General features: G+C 36.9%; 1 protein-coding gene across 3 annotated transcripts in view; it reads right to left on the minus strand.

Annotated features, from left to right (window-relative positions):
* Window positions 1-25,259, minus strand: part of SKAP2 (src kinase associated phosphoprotein 2) — a 238,658-nt gene that overhangs the window by 201,657 nt on the left and 11,742 nt on the right. For all 3 annotated transcript variants that reach the window (XR_014137299.1, XM_060632765.3, XM_060632762.3), the window contains exon 4: window positions 17,949-18,056. Coding sequence is in view for 2 of the 3 variants with exons in the window: in XM_060632765.3 (XP_060488748.1) it covers window positions 17,949-18,056 (108 nt within the window). In the remaining variant the exon portion in view is untranslated. The remainder of the gene's footprint in view (window positions 1-17,948; window positions 18,057-25,259) is intronic.

Raw genomic sequence — 25,259 nt, forward strand, 5'->3', positions numbered from 1 at the left:
TGATCTCACGGTTTGTGAGGTCAAGCCCCGCATTGGGCTCTCTGTTGTTAGCGCAGAGCCTGCTTCAGATCCTCTGTCTGCCTCTCTGCCCCTCCCCACTGGTTCTCTCTCTCTCAAAAAAATAAATAAATAAATAAATAAATAAATAAATAAATAATCAGGACAAGAATAGGACAGCCAAACAGCAAACAGGTTAAAAGCAAAAAACAAGGTGGGGCAGGGGAGGGATTGGTTAGATCGGTGATGGGCATTAAGGAGGGCACTTGTGATGAGCACTGAGTGTTGTACGTCAGTGATGAATCACTGAATTCTATTCCTGAAACCAATACTATACTATATGTTAACCAACTGGAATATAAATAAAAACTTTGAAGAAGTTAATTTAAAAAAATAGAAAGAAAAAAAAAAGCAAAAACCAAAAAAAACTTCACTAAACAGGAAAATCAGCCCTAAAGAAAGTTTGGAGATTAAAAAAAAGAAAAAGGTAACCAATCTGGACAGCCTTCTTAACATTTCTTTTTGCCTCCAGCACTTGTCTATAATTCAAAATTTAGCACGCTAAATAATAATTTTAACCTACCACTTTAATTACATCACTCTCCTCTAACCAGCTACCTACTGTTGACTGTGTATCTAATAATACTGTCCACCCCAGCCCTTCATGCTCCTACCTCCCCACACATGCATTTACAATGTTGAAGGTTAGTAATACTTTCATAATATCTTACCTTATAATACGTATCTGGCTTTGCCTGCCCTCAATTGCTTCTCTCTTTCAGTATAAGTTCCTCAATTTTCCTTTGGAGAATGACACCTCTCCCAATCTCTATGTAGTTTGGGTGGGACTGACCTCACCCCTACCCCCCAGCTCCTTTTTTGGGCATGTGACCCCATTCTGGCTAATTGTGGCACTACATCCCCCCCCCCATCATCCACTTCTCACCCCCACCCTCCACCCCAGACCATAGTGATTATTTAGAATAACCATGGGGGCGCCTGGGTGGCTCAGTCAGTTAAGTGGCCGACTTCAGCTCAGGTCATGATCTTGCAGCCCGTGAGTTCGAGCCCCACGTCGGGCTCTGTGCTGACAGCTCAGAGCCTGAAGCCTGTTTCAGATTCTGTGTCTCCCTCTCTCTGACCCTCCCCCGTTCATGCTCTGTCTCTGTCTCAAAAATAAATAAACGTTAAAAAAAAAAAATTAGAATAACCATGACCCAAGCCAAGGACTTCTGCTACAACCAACTATTCAGAGATCTGTTTCCATTAGGGTTGCTAAGCTGACAGAAAATAACGGAGAAGCTGCCGGTGGCTGGTGGCCATCTTAAAGGAAGCAGGATGTGAGTGAGAATGCTTATTACAGTTTGAACACTCACCTGGATGCAGGTGGGCACAAAGCAAGGCCCCAACTCTATCCTTCTCTCATAGATAAACCAATAAACTCCCCCTTCCTACTTCTTGCGTTAACCAGTTTGAGCTCGGTTGAGCTTCTGTCCCAGGCGTTAAGAGTTTGAATCAATACATCCCTTTATTAAGCTGTTTCACAGACCTGAAATGTCACTCCCTCCATGTTCCACAGATCAGAAGCCTTCTTACTCTCCCAGACCTGGCTGAAATGCCACCCCGACTAGCATGACTGTTTTCACTCCAATCGTAATTATCACCTTCTTTCTTCCTCTATATGTCTTGCAGCAGTGATTACACCAATCTGCCTTGAATTAGACTTGATATTTACATCTCTCTTTCCTCTACTAATCTGTAAGATCCTTGGGGGCAATGACAGGTCTTATTAATCATCTTATTCCCCCCAGTCTAACAGAACAAACAGTAAAATCTGTCGAATTCAACTTCTCTCGCATCTAGCCCTCTGCCTTAAACAGACAACTTTGTTCCACTTTCTTCCTACTTATATTTTTCAAAAAATCAATTCTTTACCTCCTATAAGACACATTTTCTCTCAGCAAAGAAATCCTATTCTAAGCACATTAGAGGTTTATAGCATACATAGATCCCAGGACACAGATCCCAGGATACCAATAACCAAAACAAGTCCTTATTAATGAAAGAAATATACATGTATTTCTTTGTCCCCATGGTAAGAATTTTACTATTTTTTATATTAAAATATTATTTTTATTAACTTCAGTTGGTGTTAAAGAAAGTGAGAGGCATGTCCAAAATAGTAAACCCTATAGCTGCTATTAAAAAGTGAGAGGCATGTCCAAAATAGTAAAGCTTATAGCTGCTATTAAAAAGTGAGAGGCTTTTAAAACCATTTAAACAAAATGACGCAAAAATACATCTCTGAGATGAAATTACTATTCTGACAGAGTCTTCAAGATAACACTATCTGTTTCTGCTTTTTAGGCATGGAAAAGCACTAGATGATATTCAAATTACATTAACCTTTTCTCTAGTTATTCCAAATGAAAAGCTTTGAGGCTGTGCCATTGGTTCTTAACACCCAAACTTGGACACTGCTCTCAGGACTTTCACATGAAAAAATAAAATTAAATAGCTGATGATGACATTGGAACTTGAAAGTATATTTGACAAGATATATGGAATTAGAATTCCTAAAATTTCTCCATCATGAAAATGAATCTAATATTTAAATTAAACACGACTATGACTATACAGATGAAGATACAGAGAAAGATATAGGGCTCCTGAAAAAACAACCAAAAATCAGAAGTAAAGAGTCCTAGACCAATGTAATTCATTCTCTCTCTGATTCTAGATCAATGATTCTAGGTGAGGGGAAGAGTTTTTCTTCCCAAAACATGATAAATTATACACACACATATATAGGTATATACATATAAAATATGAATAACCAGGAAATAATGTATGTGTGTGTGTGTGTATATGTGTGTGTGTGTGTGTGTGTGTGTATGTGTGTGTGTGTGTAGTGTAATATGAATTACTAGGAAAAAATAATGGCCATATATGTGGTTAATGCAGAATGTCAAAATACTATGAATATTTCTCAGTGCTTACTCTCAACTTCTGTACTTATGTTGTTGCAGACCAGTAACAAATAGATCAGAGACCCAGACCAGTCTGCAGACCACACATTAAGTAGCATTACTGAGATAATTCACATAGCTTCCCTGTGTCTCAGTTCCCTTAATCTGGCAAGACTGCTCAGTTTGGTGACTGACAAATGGAGTGGGGGGTGGGGCAAGGGGGATGAATCCTTACAAAGGAGAAGAAATGAATTCAAAGAAACAAATCAACTTCCTTTTTGAAAGTCAAAAAGAGCAATCATTTTTCTAGCAAGGATACCAGCACTGCTTAGATCTCACCACTATAACTATACATGGAAAAGCCCAGAAAATCATCAAAAAGCCATAAAATGAACAAAATAATCTACTTTGACTACATGTTCCCTGAAATAATTTGTTAAAGTGAAACCGACATGAAAGATCCATTTGATTATACACTTATATATGGAATACAATAAGTATTTATGATTAGAAATGAGAGGAGTGATATCATATGTAACAACACAAAGCAAAGATTCTTTTTTTAAAGGATGCTAAAGGCTACAGAATTCAAGAGAGCACTGAGCTGAAAAGCCACAGCAAGAAAATTACTTTTTGCCATTTGCACAATTTTTAAAATATGCGCTAAGCAACAATAACATTATAGGTGAGCTAGAATATGTCCCTGTTCTAACTAGCACATTAATCTCATAACTCTTAGAGTAAAAGAGCTCAGTATTTTAAGAAATAACTTAGCCGTGAGTTAAGAACCCCTTAAGAATCTGTAGTTAGGTAAAGACTTCTTAAATATGACACCAAAAGCACAGGCAACAGAAGAAAAAATAGACAAAACAGACTTCATCAAAATTTAAAACTTTTGTGCTTCAAAGGACACCCTCAAGAAAGTGAAACTGACAACCCACAGAACTGGAGAAAATATTCACAAGTCATATATCTAATAAAAGACTGGTAGCTAGAATATATAAAGAACTCTTAGAACTTAATAAAAAGACAGCCTCATTGAGAAATGAGAAAAGGCTTTGAGTAGGCATTGTCTGAAGAAGATATAAAAATGGCCAATAAGTCCGTGAAAAGATGAGCAACATCATTAGTCATCATAGAAATGCAAATCAAAACCATCATGAGACATCACCTAATACCTACTAGGATGACTAAAAGAAAGACAGACAATAACAAGTGTTGAAGAGGTTGTGGAGAGATGGAAACCTTCTCACACTGCTGGTGGGAACACAAAATGGCATAGCACTTTGGTATACAGTTTGACAATATCACGAAAAGTGAAACTTAGAGTTAACATATGACACAGCAATTTCACTCTAAGAGAAATGAAAACATATTCCTTCACATAAAAACCTATACACATATGTTCACAGCAGCATTGTTAATGAAAGCTAACAAGAAGAAACAACTCAAAAGTCTATCAACTGATGAATGGACAAACAAAATATGGTGTGTCCATACAACTGAAGCATTATCAGTCTATAAAACAGAATGAAGTATTGACATATGCTACCATATGGATGAATTTCGAAGACATTACGCTAAGTAAAAGAAGCCAGGCACAAAAGGCCACATATTTTGTGGTTCCATTTAAATAAAACGTCCCAATTAGGCAAAGCTATAAAGACAGAAAGTAGATTTGCGATTGCTTAGGCTCATGGGGTGTAAAAAGAGAGGGGGGAAATGGGGAGTATCTGCTTAGAGAAATTGGCTTTCTTTTTTGCGAAAATAAAAATGTTCTAAAATTGATTGGTAGACTGATGCTTCTTGCGCAACTCTGTGAATTTATTTAAAACCACTGAATTGTAGGGGTGCCTAGGTGGCTCAGTCGGTTGGGCATCCGACTTCAGCTCAGGTGAATTCGAGCCCCGTGTCAGGCTCTGTGCTGACAGCTCAGAGCCTGGGGCCTGCTTCAGATTCTGCGTCTCCCTCACTCTCTCCCCCTCCCTCACTCAGGCTCTGTCTCTCAAAAATAAACTTTAAAAAAAAAATTTTTTTAAACTGTTGAATTGTGGGGCGCCTGGGTGGCTCACTTGGTTGAACATCCGACTTCGGCTCAGGTCATGGTCTCACAGCTTCTGAGTTCGAGCCCCGCGTCGGACTCTGTGCTGACAGCTCAGAGCCTGGAGCCTGCTTCGGATTCTATGTCTCCCTCTCTCTCTGCCCTTCCCCTGCTCACACTCTATCTCTCTCCCCCTCAAAAATAAATAAACATTAAAAAAATTTTTTTTGTAAACTAATGAATTGTATACTTTAATGGGTAAATTCTATGGTTATGTTAATTATACCCCAATAAGATTAATACTTTTTAATTTAAACTCAAGTTAGTTAACATACAGTGTAGTCTTGGCTTCAGGAGTAGAGCCCAGTGATTCATCTCTTACATATGGCACCCAGTGCTCATCCCAAAAAGAGCTCTCCTTAATGCCTGTCACCCATTTAACCCCCACCCTAACCCCTCCAGCAACCCTCGATTCGTTCACTGTATTAATTCTTTAAAAAAGAACACTTTAAGAACCCTAGACTGCCCCCAAACTATTGATGGACTCTATAACAGAGTCATCCCTTTTAACATCATAACTGTATACATTCTCAAAAGCCATAATTTTAGGAGGCTTAATAAAAGAATTGCTTCAATCTTACCCCCAATTCTATACTGCAAGGCACTACTCATATGTAAGAAAAAAGCTCCTCAAAAAAATAATTTACTCAAGTTGATTCTGACACCTTCCTTGCAGAGACCTTTTCTTTAATAGTATCTATATTGTTTTTAAATCTACAGCACGTGTATCCCATTTTCCCTGAAGTCTGGAGCAAGTGCCCTGATGACTATTCTGTTTTGAAAAAATATTTTGGTAAGCAGATACCAAAGAGTGCATCCCATGTTTAATCTTTGTAAAAATTTAAGAAACCGTTTTTGCCTTAATCTCCTCTATTAACAGACCATTTATTTGCTCTTAATGACGTTCCAGCCCTGCATCTGAGTTGTGTGTACTCCTTCTGTTTGGACCTGTTATTGTCTTTAACATTATCCCATTTGACTCTAAAATGAGAATGAGACACGGATTGGTACCCCCTTGTTTTCTATTAACATCAGGCCACTTTTCCCCTCGCTTTTTTTCCACGTGTAGTTTCATGAATCTTCGAACATAGCTCAAATTCACTCAAATCATTTCAAAAGTCTGCAAGCTTTCTAGTCACTGACTATTGAGTTCACATATAAAATGAGGGACTCCTCCCATGGGCTCCTGATGCTTATCCACACAATTCTCCCAGGCACAAAATTTCTTTATTCTCACATTCTCATTGTTTCCTCGATAGAGAAAAGTTAAGGCACAGAGAGGCAGAATGGTTCTGAACAAAGGCATGATCAGTTTATTACGGAAAACTTAACTAGTAACACTTTCCAACGCAGCGTACTCCATTTAAAAAGTGATCACCTGTTGTGAATCCCTAAAACTTCCGGCTGCAAATCCTCCAAGATCCAGCTTAGCCCGTGAAACATAGGAGTTAAACAGTACAAAACCTGGACACCACCTCAGGCACACTGCTGTGTCAAACACAGAAAGAAACCTTGATCTAAGGCAATCCTTAGGTAAATAGGCTGGACAGCAATAATACCTTGCATGTAATATGTCTTTACGGTGGGCCACGCAGTATTCTAAGCTCAGTCTACGCTTTACCCATTTCACCCTCACAGCGGCCATAGGATATGGGTGGTGTTACTATTCCCAGTTTCTTTTTTCATTTTTTTTTAAATAGACCCAGAAAGGCTTTTAAACAATTTTTTTTTTTTTTAATGTTTGTTTACTGTGGACAGGCAGAGCGCAAGCCAGGGAGGGGCAGAAAGGGAGGGAGACACGATATTCGAAGCAGGCTCAGGCTCTGAGCTGTCAGCACAGAGCCTGGCGTGACAATCCCCAGTTTCTCAGATGAGGAAACTCAAATCGGTTGAACAATTTTGCTGGAGGTCACAAAGTTAAGTAATGAAGAGCCAGTATTTTAACCCAGACAGTATGAGCACAGAAGCTGTTCTCAATTACTACGCTTCGTTTTAGGATGACTGGGTATGTCTCATCCCTTATCTGCCCCCAAAAGAACGAAACTAGGATGAGAAGGGCAAGCTAAGGCTCACCGAAGTTCAAGTCCCATGGATGTAGCTAAGTACCAGGCAGTCTGGATGTTCACTGGTACTTCAAACTCACCTGTTCAAACCCAAACTCACCAACATTTGTAACTTCCTCCCAATCTGTTCTTCTCCCAATGTTCATATCTCAGCCAATTCTTCTAGTCATCCTATTTAGAATTTTGTAACTATCTTTGGCTTCTTTCTGTTTAAAATTCTACACATATCCACTTACCAAGTTCTCTCCATTCTCTCTCAAGTGTATCTTTACCTTCCCAGTTTCACTATCCTGGTCTAGTCTCTTCATTTCACATCGGACCTAACGGAAAGATCTTTTTTACCACACAGACCACAGGTTTTCATCCCTGCAACCCGTCTATATCCTCCAACTAGCTGAACACTTCTAAAATACTTTTCATCATAGGGGTGCCTAGGTGGCTCAGTTGGTTAAGCATCTGACTCTTGATTTTGGCTCAGGTCATGATCTCAGGGTCAATAGATCAAGCCCAGGATCGTGAGATACCTTTCTCTCTCTTTCTCTCTCTCTCTCTCTGTCGGCACCTGGGTGGCTCAGTTGGTTAAGCGTCTGACTTTGGCTCAGGTCATGATCTCACAGTTAGTGAGTTCAACACCTGCATCAGGCTCCATGCTGACAGCTCAAAGCCTAGAGCCTGTTTCAGATTCTCTCTCTCTCTCTCTCTCTCTCTCACTCTCTCTCTCTCTCTCTCTGCCCCTCCCTGGTTTTCTCTCTCTCTCTCAAAACTAAATAAGCAATTAAAAAAATGAAAAAAAAAAAAAAAGATTCTCTCTCTCCCTTCTGCCCCTCCCTGCCCTCTCCCATACTCACTCTCTCTCAAAAACAAACAAACAAAAAACCTTTTCATCATTAATATTCTCTTGCTCAACAAGTCTAAAATGGATGCTCATTTTGCCTACTCATTCAACTCCTTATGACACCATTTACAATCCTCGATAATTAAGTTCTCCTTGGCCTAAAATAACGGACATCTTTTGGGCGCCTGGGTGGCTCAGTCGGTTAAGCGTCCGACTTCAGCTCAGGTCACGATCTCGCGGTCCGTGAGTTCAAGCCCCGCGTCGGGCTCTGGGCTGATGGCTCAGAGCCTGGAGCCTGCTTCCGATTCTGTGTCTCCCTCTCTCTCTGCCCCTCCCCCGTTCACGCTATGTCTCTCTCTGTCTCAAAAATAAATAAACGTTAAAAAAAATTTAAAAAAAAAAAAATAAAATAAAATAAAATAACGGACATCTTTGTAAAGAAGTAGAAAGAAATTCACAAAGGTAGTGCCTTAGCCAGAGGAACTCGGTCAGCAGACAAATTAGAACCCAAAGAGAGAAGAGAGCCAATGCTTATAATGTGCCACTCTTGTCCAGCCTCATCTCCCAGACCTCTTCTAACTTTCTAAGCCCTGCTGGTCTTTGCACAGTGCCTCAAACTACACTGCTTTCCCGCCCCGCTTCCTATTGTCATCACTTCCTCAGCTTATCCGAAAAACATTCTCTCCCCCACTCTTGACTAGTTAAAACTCTACCTATCCTTGTTAAGTTCTGGTTCAAACTCCGATTTCGTTCCATCAAACACGATTCATCGAGACCACCTTGCAACAGCGTCTTCCTTTTCTTAGCTCCTAGCATTAGTGTCAATGTCACACATTTCTGTGTTGGGACAGAGCTGATAAAGTTGCTTCCAGATATTAGATTTATACGTATTGTACCCACGATAAGATTACAATTCTTTTAGGGAAAGGGGTAATGCTTCTCCACTGCTTACAGCATCTAGGTTCTTCTAGAAAGCTAACACTCAAAGTAACTGTATCTGAGGTCTGACTGATACTTTCTGGACTACCTTTGACCTGCAGCCAGGGAGCATACTTCTTCCCCAAGGAATGATTCCAGCAGATCAACTGTGAAGATGTTTTAGGACAAAGCAGCCTCTTGATGTTATTAGAAAAGGGACACAGACAGTACCCACCTTTCCTCCTAAAAGTCCCCCATGAAATTATTTTTGTTTGTTTTTAAAGAATAGAACCTCGGGGCACCTGGGTGGCTCAGTTAGTTAAGTGGCCAACTCTTGATTTCAGCTCAGGTTATGATCTCACAGTTCGTGGGCTTGAGACCGGCATCAGGCTCTAGACTGGCAGCGCAGAGCCTCAGGGGGTCCTCTCTCTCCCTCTCTCTCTGCCCCTCCCCTGCTTGTGTGCGTGCTCACTCTCTCTCAAAATAAGTTTTTAAAATCATAAAAATTAAAAAACTTTTAAAAAAGAATAAAACCTTAATAGCACCGGTAGTCAAGAAACAGTATCTTCGGTGGATCAAAAATGTTGAGTAATTCCTAGCAACTGAAAGGCAGATGAGACAAGAGTAAGGGAGTCACGGTAGAGGAACCAGAGTCCCGGAGGATGCTAAGGAGAGTAAGTGCTAGCTCTGCAAAGGAGCCGCAGAAATGCTACAAGCTGCATTATGGGATGGTGAAGAGGGCCACTCGGATGGTGAAGAGGGCCACTCGTTAAAGAACTGTAATCAAAGCAGGTAGAACCACCAGGCCTGTCCTCAAAAGCAGCCAGCAATTAAGGCATTTGCATCCAGACTCTGAACTCCACCCTCTAAACAAAGCACACCAGCTCCGGAGGAAGGTTCCTGGGAAGGGTACTGGAGCTGAGTGAGCAGAGCTTCAGACAGTTCCAGACTGCCCACACCCCAACACTAAAAAAGAACGGAAGGGTTAAAAGCCCGTCACTAGGAATTAAAGAAAAGCATTCCACTTTCCCCTGAGAACGTCCTCCTTATTTTGACAACTGTGGGAATCCGGGTCTGCCCGTCTGCTCCTAAGAGCCTTGCAGCAAGCTGCCTAGAGTCAAGCCTTGCCCACCTTACTTACAACCTCCCATTCAAAAGAGGGGTGCCTGGGTGGCTCAGTCGGTTAAGCGAACGACTTCGGCTCAGGTTATGATCTCTCAGTTTGTGTGCTCGAACCCCACGCCAGGCTCTGTGCTAACAGCTCAGAGCCTGGAGCCTGCTTTGGATTCTGTGTTTCCCTCTCTCTCTTCTCCTCCCTGGCGTGCTCTCTCTCTCTCTCTCAAAAATAAATAAACATTAAAAAAAGAAAAGAAAAGAAAAGAAAAGAAAAGAAAAGAAAAGAAAAGAAAAGAAAAGAAAAAAGAGCAAAGCAAAGCAAAGCAAAGCAAAGCCTTGCAGGATAATAGACATGCAAAAGCAAAGAAGCCCCACACAAGCTACCTACACTATCTGACTGGGTCCTTCACTCATAAACATGAATCAATAACCAAGGATCTCAGACATTTGAGAAAAAGCATTAGCAGGAAGGAAAAGGACCAACGTTTAAAACCTAACTCGTAGACAAAGCGCAGTCAACTCACAGAGTCAAATATAAATGCTATGGATTTTAACAATGCAAAAATAATTTCATTATGAAAATTAGAATTGAAGAGCGAGAAGGGAGATGGCAGAAAGGCTAGGTGCTCAAGTTTCCTCATATTTTATAACAAAGAGTCAATAGGCACTGTCTGAGGTTGGCACTTTACAAAGTAAGAACATCATTAAGTCAAAAGCAAACACAACAAGAAGTAGGAGAAGAGGTTTGAGGAATCACCCATCATAAAGGGAGTCAAGAGATACTGTTTAAGGTTGATCAAGTGAGTATACTTCTATATTATACTACAGAAGTAGAGAGTATCCGGAGTTATTAAGGTAACCACAGAAGAAACTGTAACAAGTAACTAGCTACCTCTAGAGAACAGACAGGTCAGGGAGGGGTGAATAAGAAGGCTTTCACTCTTATTGAATATCCTTCTGCTCTTTTTCAATCATATGCATGTCTCTCGTGATTAGAAAACTAGTCTCATTCTGTTTTTTTTTTAAATATTTACTTATTTTTTAAGAGAAAGAGAGAGAGAACATACAAGCAGGGAAGGGGCAGAGAGAGAGAGGGAGACACAAAGCAGGTTCCAGGCTCTGAGCTGTCAGCACAGAGCCCGATGCAGGGCTCGAACTCACGAGCTGTGAGATCATGACCTGAGCCAAAGTTGGACGCTTAACTGACTGAGCTACCCCGGTGTTCCAAACTAGTCTAATTCTTTAAGCAGCATGGCATAGAAGGCCCAAAGAAGTTGAAGTTTGCTACTTATGAGTTAGTTGGATGTTCTGGTCAAGAGACCTAAACCTTACTAGTCTCAGTTTCTACAATAGGGACAATGTCTCCCTCATAGTGTCGTTCTGAGCCAATTAAAGAAGTAATGTACATGAAAGAATCTAGTTCAGAGCCAGACTAATTTCTCAATAAATACTAACTCATTCCTTCCTTGAAGATGCTGCCCCAGCTACCAGCACAGCCACCTTTAAGGTATTGTTTCAGAGGAAGGCAGCTCCCTTTGGAATCCTGTGAAGGCAAGCATGGCTTCCTCTAAAATCCAATTGATCAGTCCACTGACTTTTTTTGTTGTTTAAGATTTTGTTTTTAACTAATCTCTTCGTCCATTGTGGGGCTCGAACTTACAGCCCTAAGATCAAGAGTCACATGCTCTATCCACTCAGTCAGCCAGGCACCCCGTCAGTCCACTGTCTTAAAGAATTTTGCTTCTCAATTTCAAAACTCTAAATACACCGTTTAGTTCAGGTTACAAACAGGAGACACAACTGAAAGCAGGAAGCCCCATATTGCAACTTCTCCAAATTAAAGGCTGCAGGCCAAATCCACATACACACGGCAAGAAAGAAAAGCCTGTTATGCAACTAAGTCTTAAGAGATACGGTGCTCTGCAGCAGCCAAAAACATCTTTACCACTGGCCTGGTGCTGACACCTAAAGATCTGTGAGTGGGGCTCAAACTTCCTCGGGTTAAGGCATTGTCCCTAGGAACACGCAGTTACTGATGAAAACCTGATTTTCGGACTTCTGCTCCAAACGTTTTCAGCATCTTTTCCCACTTTCTCTCCAGCAAACTTCAGGAACCATACAAAACTCACTTGAATAAAAGGCCCTCCCCTCCACAATCCACTCCACAACCTCTCAGAATATAGGCATAAAGTTTATGCTTTGGTTTATTCAATATGATGTCAAGATATAGGACTGACTTAGTCAACAAATTAGAGAGGAAAAACAATGAAACCAGCTTTTTGCTTAGGTACTGACCAAATCAATTGAACAGTGTAACACACATTAGTTAACTGTTTTTGGAATCTGCCTTACTAGAAACTTAGCTTGCTAATCACCACCTTATTTTAGGTGACTGTCTTCTCCTTCCATCCAGATTACATATATCTTGAAAACAGAAATGCTGTCTTATTTATCTTTGAATTTCCCATTGCCCTGTCCAGGTATCTTGCACCCTTCTTCATATACTGTGTAAATACCTGCTAATTTGCTGTATTAAAGGTGTGTCACTTTTGATTATGTTGAGTCTTCCTACCTTCCCAATCTTTCTGATCTAGTCCACTTTGTTATAGTCTTATTGGCCCATTTTATTTTGATGTATTTTCCCATTCCCTGGCATAAAACTTAGAAAGATGATTGTGTTTTTATTTACTTAGATATACCTTTGTATCATGAAAATATTTCACATCTGTGCACTTTATATTTGCAATCACACAATAAATATCCTGAGTCTTAAATGTTTTTCTACTTTTTATCATTTCCCCAAACTATAATCTCTCACTTCTACCAAAGTACTTGAAACTATGCTATATACATTACAAAAGAACTAAAGTAATCACCTTTCTTATTTTCCCATAACACACACAAGCTAGCAACTGGCATACTAAAATAACAAAAAAGTAAAAAACAAACAAAAAAACTCAAGTGCAACGGTAATGTACATTATATACACAAAGATATATGCAAATTGCAAAACTAGTCTAAATTCTCAGAATAAAATTTAAAATCATGAATTTAAGTATCAAAAATCACATGATACTGGGGCATCTGGGTGGCTCAGTCAGTTAAGCATCCGACTCTTGGTTTCGGCTCAGGTCATGATCTCACAGTTTCATGGGTTCGAGCCCTGCCTCAGGCTCTGCACAGACTCTCTCTCTCTCTCTCTTTCTCTCTCTCTTCCCTTCCCCTGCTAGCACTCTGTCTCTCTCAAACTAAATAAAGAAACTTTAAATTTTTTTTAAAAAAATCACATGATACTATGGTACAAAAACTCTTCCTCTTAATGGTAAGGTATTGAAAGAAACATTCTGAGGGGTGGCTGGTTGGCTCAGTCAGTAGAGCATATATGACTTTGGATCTCGGGGGTGTGAGTTTGAGCCCCATGTTGGGTGTAGAGATTACTCCAAAATAAAATGTTTTTAAAAAGGTGGGGAAAGAACCTTTTTTCCCTGGTTTTAAACATTGTTTCATATTCTACTGGAACCCAGAGAGAAGTAAAGCATCATACTGCTTGCTTTTACAAGAACAGATTAGTGCTAAACCTAATTTTACACAAAACGATATCTCCCTCAAAAGTTTGGTGCACAATGTATATAAATTCACACATTAAATTTAGTGTGTGTGCACATAGATGGATTTATATCTAAGCTTGTTTTAGATGCATTGTGAGAGCTCATTATTTCCAGGCATCCCAGAGATAATCTTTTTTAAAAGCAATCTTTTGGAATAAGTGATTTATATGTTTTATAAATCCCAATTTTCATACATTAGATTTTCTTAAAGGAAAGCATACCAAAAAAGAAAAAAAAATCATTCTTTACTCTTATGAATTATGATCAAGACAGGCTTAGCCTTTTTTCTTAATCCCCAAGCTTTAAAAAACAGTTCCATTCCTAAACCAAGATTTTTTTTCATATAAACCTATGTCCTTGCAATGCAAGGATCTCCACGGTTTTCAGTAACCTATGTTGCTTGGGAATTTTTAGTTAGGAAGATACCAGGACAATAGATGACTGTTTTATACCTTTAGCTTCATTTTAGCCTTCCTATATTCACACCCTAGAGGTTCCAGAATCTTATCCACAAAGTGATTATGGTCTAGGACTGAATCAGATTTGTAACAAATGTCCACTGGGATTCTTCGACCTATCATCGATGGGCACAGCCGATATATGTCTTCTAGCTCATCGAATCCTTTCACCTTACCTCAGGGACTTTCCACAATGCTACATGGTTAGAAGCCTTCTTTCACAGATGACGAAAATGAATGAAAAATGATTTGAGAATAGAAAAATGGAAACCCAAGTCATTGCACAGTGTCTAAAGGCTACCCTGCATCTCCCACCTTAGTGCCCAAGAAAGCATCGTAATGCGTACAATGAGGAATCTTCTTCTTTAAGGTTTTGAGTTTCATTTTCTCCAATTTTATCTGATTATTGACATGCCCCATTTATATTAACACTTTTGTATATCTAGCCACACAATAGCATAAAACTTCTAACAGCAATCTAGCTTAGAAACCATTATGATTGTTTTAGTTTTCCAGAAAAAAAAAAAAGGCACAAAGTTAATAAAATGAAATTTCTAGTAAGTGTGCTTTTTTTTTAATAAATATTACCACATCAAAATGAAACTAACAGCAGTCATGCAATCGTGTATAAATAAAATACAGACTCTTACTGTTTTTCTTAAAAGGTAATTGAGCATGTCACTTTCTCCTTTTTTGCTATTGTCTTAAAATGTATTTCCTCTCAAAAAAATAAAAGTAAAAGTGCTTCCAAAGCGAGAGAAGAAAAAATTACAACCTACAATATTTTTATGCTACAAGCTATACAAAAATCTGTCACCATCTATGTTACAATTCTAGTCATCAATAAGATACTTTTTTTCGATGCACCACTCAAAAATCAATTATATCAACTCTTTTGTATAGAGAAGCAGCACACCTTTCAGGCAACTAGTATTAATGAGTAGACATGACTATAGAATCTCCATCTGTTTCTCTGACAAAGCTGTGGCTACTCTAGTCTCTCATTGAAATTCCATTAATCTGGTGTACCAAGGTCCAATGCGAAAATCAAAACTCCATCTAACCCTTTATCAGCTCACAATAACCTACAAGTGAACTCTGCCTGTTAGCATGCAGCAAGTTATGATTTTGCTATCAATCAGGCAGTTGGCCAATAAAAAAAAAAAAAAAAAGAAAGAAAGAAAAAAAAGGCAGGCTGGAAACAGTGTGTCTGGCAGGGTTTGAAGACTTTGTTTTTGTTTTCTGTTTTCATCCCCTTTCAATTTCTATAGGGTGTCTGGACCTTGTGAGATTATGCATTATTCTCCTTGGCTGTGATTTAATTGCTACCAGCAATCAAGTCGAAGCATCACTGAAGTGTGCTTGAATTTCATTAGAAGATATAACTTATGCTACTTTCCTACAGTACCTAATAAACCATAAAGAAACCAAAACACATATGGCTTGAGGGAATAACTGGAAAATTAGGTAGCCATTTGGGAACTGAGTGAACTTTTGAACCAGAGTAACAGAGAAAAAGAAATATGAAAGGAAAAGACAGACTTAGAATGCACACAAAGATGTGCAGGTTTGACCTTTACAGTACCTTGAAAATTACATTAGCATTATGAAAAATACATATCATGTTTAGAGTTTATAATCCATCAAACTTCAGATACTTTGTTAGTGCCTACCATAAGGTAAAAGTCAAAAGGACAAAACAACAATCTGATTTGACAAAAGGCCTTTTGGTGACCCGTGCTAATTTAGTTATACTTATTGTTAAATGCATTATCTTTTTATAATTAATATATCATTAGACCGAGGTCCCATAATGAAGAAAAATTTATTCGGCAAGGAAAAGAGAACACACATACCAAATCTATGTTGAAGGCAGAGAAACTGACATGACTAGATGATATTTCAGAGTAGAAATTAAAAGTCCAAGTGGTAGTTTTTAAATTACAATATTCTTAGAAGAAAATATAAAACTACCATATATGGTGTTTTTATATACCAAAAATGAATAATACTAAAAGTTAAACATTCAATCTGCTTAAGAACTGCTTATATCAACACTAATGAAAATGCACCAATATTTGACAAAAAGTTAATGATATACATAATAATGTTATTAAATAATATTCAAATTTTGATAATTTAATCTTTTAACAGTAAGTCTTTTTCATGTTATTAATGTATTTCCCATATATTTGGTTATAAAAAGAAACATATGATAAATTATTTACTCATAATAAAGAAAATATAATAATTATGTAAATGCATTATAGTTTAATAACAATTCACTTTTCTAACAAAACACTGGCTCTCACAAATATTTAATTGTTGGATTTCTTAGGTTACAATTTTTTTAAGAAGCACATAATGCTCCCTTGTACTTCAAAATATTTATGCTATTTTTTTAAAACTCTGAGCATATATATTCTATGAACATTTTGTGTATATATATTCTCTCGAGTAGAAATACTCTGTCTCTGTATACATATACATATACACACTCATTTCTATCTACCAACACTTAACAGAAGCAAAACAAATCATTGTCACATGTCTGAAAAATAGTTCAATTCAAATAATAATTCATTGTTTTGCCTGAAAATATTATTTCATCAATTATAAAACATTTTCTAGTAGAAATGCTTTTGAAGATCAGGTTAGGAAGGGTAATGCTCTGTTTCAGATAATAAGTGTGACTCAAGAGAAACATGCATCTTTTTCAAAAATAGGGACTATAAGAGAAAAAAATACCTTCCTTTAAAAATAGAAATTAAATTTTTGCCAAAATGTAAAATTCAACATAAAATGGATATGATTATTATTGCTACACATTGTGCAAAGTTCTGAATATGAAAAAAAAAGATTGTGTTGTTCTGAATCAGTGGTTAGAATGTTTATCACTTATGCATGTACTTGACTTATCCCTGTTCTGCAATAGACATAATTTTATACCTCATAAAAGCAATTTATGTTTCCAAAGGGAATAATCTGGATAACATAAAATGTGGAGTGCTCTGTTGCAGGAAGCATATTTTCATTCAGCAATTGTATTTAGAGATGGAACTGCACAGTTTGATCATCATCCAGTGGCAGAAGGCATTATTCATTTCTGTGTCTATGTGAAACTTTGAGTGCCATGAATTAATATGCATGGCTAATTTATCGATACACATTCTTAATTTATAACTATATATCACCCTTATAAGATCTCTACAATACAGACGTACTCAATTGGCTGTAACAGAGAAAGCACATGCTATACTAAAAGGAAGTTTCATAACTTTGGTGAGTTTTAACAAAATTACTAAGAGATAAACAATCAACTTTATTACTAATTCAATTAATGCAAAACATCATAATAGTGCTCCATAACGTGGGAGATTTTAGGTGACAATCAGAAAAATGAAAATGTGCATTAAGAGAAGCATTTGATGAAAACCTGTCTTAATGTGAGAAAGCAATGTAGGAATAATTAATTTAATATTTTATGAACTCGTTTTATATGAAGTTTTCAAAAAAAAAGACCAAAAACCTTTTTCATTATTTATAAAATAAATAATACAAGAAGCCATTAAGCAGCACAATGAAATTAAGCAAGAATCTGATAATATTAAATTAACCAACAAACTTACTAATAATATTCATACAATGATGTAAACACGCTCTTAAAAATTCTAGTGAAGGAAATTTCTTAGGAAAAGAAGGAACTACATACTTAGGAAAACCACTAGAGAGAGCTCTTCTGTTCCTTAAAAGGTTCCGGTAAAGGTAAGTTAACAGAAGCCTCTGCATTTCTGTGCTTTCTGACAAAACCATCACCTCTGCGCATTGCATTGTCTTGTGGTGGAAGGTCAAGAGGTACATTCGATGGAAAAATATCACATACCTTCAGAATGGGCTTCGTCATCTTTATCATATCTTTCTGAGGCTAACGAAATAGTGTCTGAGGGTCCAGCAAAAGGGTCATCATATTCTTCCCCATCTTCTGCATCACCTATAGAAGAATCAGAGAAAAGTCTGTTACAAATTAGCCACCTTAAGAAATGTTACTGTGTCAAAGGAGGTAAATTTTTCTATTAAACCTAGTCACTGTCATGAAAAAACAAAGTAAAAAACCAGGTCCTATTTTAACGTATATCGCTGTAATTTAGATCAAGTACGAGTTTTTGAAAGTCAGCATACAACTGCTTATATCTGGGACAAAAGGATACCAGTTCCAAAATGATGGTGGTCTCTACAAAGATGCATACAAAAAAGTAGAAGCAGGGTAAAACAGAGTGTGTATCCAAAACAAACAAAAGAAGAAACAGAACCAAAATAATGATAATAAACAAACAACAACAAAAGGGAAAGCACAACAGAAAGAATAATTCAAATTAATTTTATTTACCTACTCAATAATTTGAAAAATTATGATGAGAAATTGATAACTCAAAGCCAGATGAACATTTTATCTTTTCATGAAAAATCACAGGGTTACATTAGAGTAGATTAAAAATGCTCAGTTCCATTTTCAAGAGCAGGAATCCTTTATGGGAAAAACTACTTTAAAACTCATATAACCCTTGTAAGTTCACACAGAGTGATTTACAATTTGACACCTTCAATTCTCATTCAGTGATATATTACCATTTTTTTTTTTTAATGTTCTAGCCATTTTCTATGTGATTTCCAAACCCTAGGTGGATTGGTTGGCTTGAAGTCATTGAATCCCCACAATAAAATCTTGTGGTTTGGGTTTTTTCCACACACTCATTTAGAATTTTTTTTTTTAAAGAGTGTATCAGATCTTTGCTAGCCTGGTTACATAGTTACATATAAGCACTCATTTTTCACCCATATTCAACCACATCCAAAGAAAAGTCAACAAAGTTAAAAAAAAAAAAAAAAGTAGACTTACTACCTATCAATTATCTGTTAACAACTCAAGAGAAAACCAGCCACCTCAAGGATTACCCAAAAAGCATGATGAAAATCTCCATGGGAATCCTAGAGGACCTACATACAGTATTCCTCTTAGAACATAGTCGCTAAGCAGATCCAGATTAAAGAGCTACGAGTCTCCCCCCAAAAATATCTGTATCCTCTGATACCCACTTAATGGGTAGCACCCTATTTTTCACCATATCTTTGGTAGAGGAACTAGCAGCCCTTTTCAACATACTGTCAAAGTAATTTTTAAAAAATCAATGTTCCTATTTCTCTATAATTTTGGCATTTCGCCGGCATTCATCATCCTTATCCTGAAAAAGCTCTCTCCCATCAGGCGCTAAGAACAGAATGGAGACTATCCTACAGGTTTTGGTGATTCCACCCCAGGCACACCGTATGGTGATGTTCCTTCCCCCAATAAAATTCCAAGGAACATGTGTAAATACAATTCTTTCTTTAGATCTTAATTTCTTTTTCTTTCAAAATGTTCAAAGTACTTTTCAGAACATTCAATGATCCCTTATTTCTCTTACGGAAAGAAGAGTGCTCTGATTTCAAATATGAGGGAAGATGGAACCCAATAAAATGCTAGTAAAGATATGTTTGGACATGGAATGACAGCTCACGGAACATAAAGTAGTAAAGATCACAAAATTCTCAATTGCTGTTAGTTGCTGGAGTATCCTTACATTCTTCATAAAGTAAGAACTGTTATGGTATGAGTTTTCTAATGATATTTCCTATCATGAACTATAAAATAAATCTTGCTGTGTACAAAATAGTTTCAGGATACCTCAAATACATTACTACCCTAACTTGTACGTAGCTTATTACACTATTATGAATATAAAAATACAAGATTAAAACCAATGAACACATGGAAGTGATTTTGAAAAAGATTCAGATGCTCAGGCTTAAATCTATTAAACTCTGTGTGGAAATACACAGAAAAAAATTAAAAGTTAAAAAGCTTTGAAAATCAAGATTTTTAAAATAATATCCATTTTATGCTTTTATGTGTATATCCATGAATATACACATACACACATGCACACGCACACACACACACACACACACACACACACACACACACACATATATATATACCCAGCAATGTAAAACTGTATATATATATATATATATATATATATATATATATATATATATACACACACACATACACACACACACAGCAAAAAGATCATTAAAGCTATAAATTAAATAATACTTAATATGAGTTCAGAACATTTATACACATTGGTTCCTAACATGCTAAAGACTTCTGTGGTTTTTGTTTTAAAATAAAAACGTTTTGTAGTCTATATTAACATGAAATTGTCTTCAGCTTACCCGTTCCAAGGACTGCAGCTCATTTCAAATGTTTTTTGTAATCAATGTGATGATTTATATTTATCTAAGACAAAATAAGTTAAATATTGCTACTGGCTTCATTTCTACCTCCCCCCCCCTTCCCCCCTTTTTAAGCTCCCTTGAATTAACCCAGAAAGTTAAAAAAAAAAAATCTCTGTGGTTATTCCCTTTTCAACCTGCATTAAGTTGAAAGGACACATCATCTTTCAAAATGGTCTTCTTCATTTTACTGTTGTTCCAGTCATGATCCATCCCTTTTCCTTCTTCCTAATTGTTTTTTTTTTTTTCCCAACCCAATAAAGAGCTGTATTACAAGGACCTGTAATTGAACACAGGGGTCGCTGTTGAGTAGTGCAAAGCTTTTTTGTTTTCTCTCCAGGGGCTGAGTATTTGCCGCTATACCTGCAAAGTCTTCTATAAATTAAAAGGTAAATGTTCAACTTGTGTTTATGTAATAGAAAACTGAACTCCAAAGCAACAATGGGCATCAGGTAAACGTATCCAATACAATTTACAGACATAATTGAAAGCATTACAGCCTAATCAGACATCTAAAAGAAAAGCAGGCTCAAATGAAATGTCTACAGAATCATTAGTTGGTAGCCATTCTATTACAATCACACATAATGTCAGTGGTGCCTTGAGCCTGTGCCAATGACAACAGCATAAATTTTGCATCTCATTTCTGTGGTCATAAAATTAATGATCAGTTTAAAAATACTTCTTTGTAAAAGTTATTGCGCAAAGAAGAGACATGAATGTGTCCCTGTTATGTACTCACAAGGATAATTATGGGGTTGTTGCTCATTAATACTGTTTCTTGTTTCCCTAGAAAACCATTTGATTTATCCCACAACTTTTAAAAGTTTAATTAACGATACAAAGTTAACAGTCTAAAAGACAATGATCCAAGGCTTCCCTTCGTATAATTTCAGTGGCAACTTAAATATCACAGCAAAATCAAAGCTGAATCGTACCACAGCAGCATATTTCTCTGATAAACATTTTTAAATTTATAATAGTTGAGTTCAAATCACTATTATCCCTTCCTTTTTCTATGACTCATCATCAATTAACATTTTCCTAAATGCCTGGAGACGAAGCCCAAATAGCAACTGAAGAGTCATGATCTCTACCACGATTGAAGGTGATTTAACCAATTTACTGCTTGTTTTGTCAAACACAGTCCTATTTTAAACACAATCAGTTAAATATTAAAATAAATAATTAATACACCTAAATCTCAGATGATAGCCATTCTTCCTTTAGAGCATGAAAGACAAACTTGAGTAGAAAAATTACTTGAGTGAAAACAAATTAATTTCTAATTCGCTACTCAGTTCACTTGTCCAAATTAATTTCTCAAGTAATAATATACAACTACATTGGCAGAATTAAGCATTTAAGTTGTCATTTCTTAATAGGATCTGTAGTTTAAGTCTTAAGACTTTGAAAGATGTACGTCACCACAAGTAAGAAGATTCTGTTCATAACTCTCCTAAAATAAGAGGACTTAAGAGCACAAATATGAGGAGCTTTAAAACAAGCACTACCTCTGAAATATACTTCTGCTATAGGCCCCATAATTTCAGACATATTTAACACATTTATACAAGGCCAGAGATGGGCGGGGGGGGGGGGGGGGGGGGGTGGGAGGGGGGAGGGGCGCCAGGGGAGAACTCAAGCTATTTGCTCAGATTTCATCAGTGGGATAACTTTCAACCAAACATAAACTATGTTAGAAAGGGGAAAGGAAAGGAAATGAAACATCATCCAAACTTTTGACGTTTCTGCTATTCTTAAGGATTCCATAACAACAAACTGAAATGAATTCCTTCTTACATGACAGGCCTACTATTTAAAAAAGCACTTTAGTCCATTAATAAACTTAATACAAATGAGGCCAAAGGAAATAGCTAAGTAAATCTATGCATATTTAACAATATCAATGAAGTCTCAAGGACAAAATCTATTACGCGATTTTTTTAATTAGAGGAAAAATAAGGAAGAAAATGAGAGCTTTTTAGCTATGGCATTTAAAAGGAACTGAAAGCAATATATTCACATTTTTAAGCTACAGACACTAATATTTTACAAATTTGAAAATATTATCTTGAAACATTTGTCTCATGTTAATATGCTTGCCCTTCTTTTGGTATTTTATAATTTCCTCAAAAATTACTTGAAAACTGAATTATAAAACAAGATTTACTTAAATCTTCTTGAGAAATTAAGTTGAATCTGAGAATACACATTAATATAATATTTATTGACTGTCTCTTATGTGTCACACATAGGTACCTTCATATTATCTTAATCAATCTGTAAAGAAATGAATTGTACCTACATCATCACTGGAGTAAAAAAAAAAGACTAATATAAGGGCAAGATACAAGTGAAACTTATTTTTATCATACACCTAATACATATTAGAAAATTCTGATTTAGCGGCACCTGGGTGGCTCAGTTGGTGAAGCATCTGACTCTTGGTTTCCACTCAGATCATGATCTCACGGTTGATAAGATAGAGCCCCATGTCAGGCTCCACACTGGCAGCACAGAGCCTGCCTAGGATTCTCTCTCTCTCCTTCTCTTTCTGCCCCTCCATTGTCACTCTCTCTCAAAATATATAAACTTTTATTTAAAAAAAAAAAAAAGAAAATGCTGTCTTATACTCCAGTCAATAACAGCCTTTACTCAATTAGTAATATATTTTCATTACAAAAATAATTACTTCAGGTCACATTTAAGAGATTTAAGACCATGTTATATGACAGGAATATTCTAAAATGATTGTAATCCTATTCTAAAATAATTCTAAAAGTAGCACAATTTTAGCGCACAAAGCCTAAATTCAGGCATACACTCTATACTATCAGGCTATATTGCAACTAAGAATAGGAAACTAGGGATAGTTAGTCCATCATGTATGATATTTGAAGGCTATAAGAAGGAGCTCTCTACTCTAGATAGAGTAGGCAAAATTTCAAATACTAGGGAACAGGCAAAGCAAGATGGGTTCTGGTTGCTTACATTCAAATCTTTCTTACATATAAGTAAAATACATGAATTTAGAAAATCAACTGATAATTTACTCTCAAGTCACAATTTATCAGACCTCCTGAAAAGAGAATCTAAGGACACCTGGTTGGCTCAGTCGGTTAGGCTTCCGACTCTTGATTTCAGCTCAGGTCATGATCTCACGGTTTCATGAGTTCAAGCCTGGGATTCTGCCTCTCTCCCTCTCTCTCTGCCCCTCCCCCATTTGCACTGTCTCTTTCAAAATAAATAAGTTTAAAAAAAAAGAGAGAGAGTCTACACTTGAGTAGTTAAATATATAAGGAGATAAAATAAGGAACCCTTAATAAATTAAAGAAATAAAAACAGAAGTCTTTAGACAACAGCTTGCTTCGAAAATGAATATAAACAGCAAATAGAAAATTAATGAACAAGCTTCAATATCTAGGAGCCACTATAATAAAATAAGTTTCTACAAGTACAAATTATTCTCCCCCCACAAAAAAAAAGGAAATACTTCTTTTTAAATCCTCTAAGATCTCTGCAGCTCAGTGTTTGAACAGTTGTATCAATTCAACTAGCTCAAGGATTGAAAAACACTGAACTGTAAATTCTGCACTGTGAAATCTCAGGATGAGGGGGTAGCACCTACAGCACCTACCACCTAAGGAGGGGGGAGGGAGGGAGGAAGGGTGACAAACATCTGTGTATACTAGACAAGCTAATAATTCACTAATTCACTTAATAGAAATGAATAACTCTGAATTAATTCATTTTATTTAAGAACTGTTCACCTGGTCCCTTTTGCTTCCATTAATGGTATTAAAATGGTACTTAACTGCCATTTTGAAAAGATAAAATAGCTGAAATCAATAGGAATATAACAGTGAAAAGGAGGAAAACAGCCTCTGTTTACTTCATTGTGACCCCATATTGACCTGAGAGAGAGAGAGAGAGAGAGAGAGAGAGACAGCAGGAAAACAGCCAAAAGGAATTCTGCCCAGGTCTCCTTGGATGAAGATAGCCCAAAACCCCAAATGGAAATGTAAAAGCAAAAAGAAAAGTGGGGGCGCCTGGGTGGCTCAGTCGGTTAAGTGTCCAACTTCAGCTTAGGTCATGATCTCGCAGTTCGGTTCGTGAGTTCGAGCCCTGCATCAGGCTCTGTGCTGACAGCTCAGAGCTGGGAGCCTGCTTCGGATTCTGTGTCTCCCTCTCTCTCTGCCCCTCCCCCGTTCATGCTCTTCCTCTGTCTCACAAAAATAAATAGACATTTTTTAAAAATTTTTTAAAAAGTAGCAATATCGAAATACACTTAGATGAATTTATATAGAGATCTGATAATTAATAACTTCCTATTTTAAAAAAATGTATCTTGAATACTTTGCAACTATTAAGTACTAACTTTGCGACTCCTAACTACAGGAATAGTTTTTAGAACAAAGCTGAATATACTTTGAAGGTATAACGGCATAAAATGACTCAGCATCTCGTATTTCTCCAAGGTATACACCTAATTTATCCACAGGCTTACTTTTAAGCAGGCACTCCTGGTGATTAGTTAACTCAATATAGGAATATTAAACTATAAATGACTTAGAGAAAAATGGTTATGGGGAATCTCTGAATTCTGTGTTATTTGAACTCTTATTCTAGGCTCATTTTTCACTTTCTATCAAATACTGTACAAATTTCCATTCTCTTTAGAAACAAAGACTATATCTCAGTAATATCTATACATCTGAACAAGCTCCTACCCTATTATTGAATCATATAGTTACACAATGACTTCATTATCATGCTTTCTTAGCTTAAAATTTGTTAATGTACAAATAATTAAGTCACAATGAGAGTTTAATAAATAATCACCAGGACAAAA

The sequence above is a fragment of the Panthera onca genome, chromosome A2, assembly GCF_046562875.1.
Source record: "Panthera onca isolate mPanOnc1 chromosome A2, mPanOnc1 haplotype 2, whole genome shotgun sequence".
Lineage (NCBI taxonomy): Eukaryota > Metazoa > Chordata > Mammalia > Carnivora > Felidae > Panthera > Panthera onca.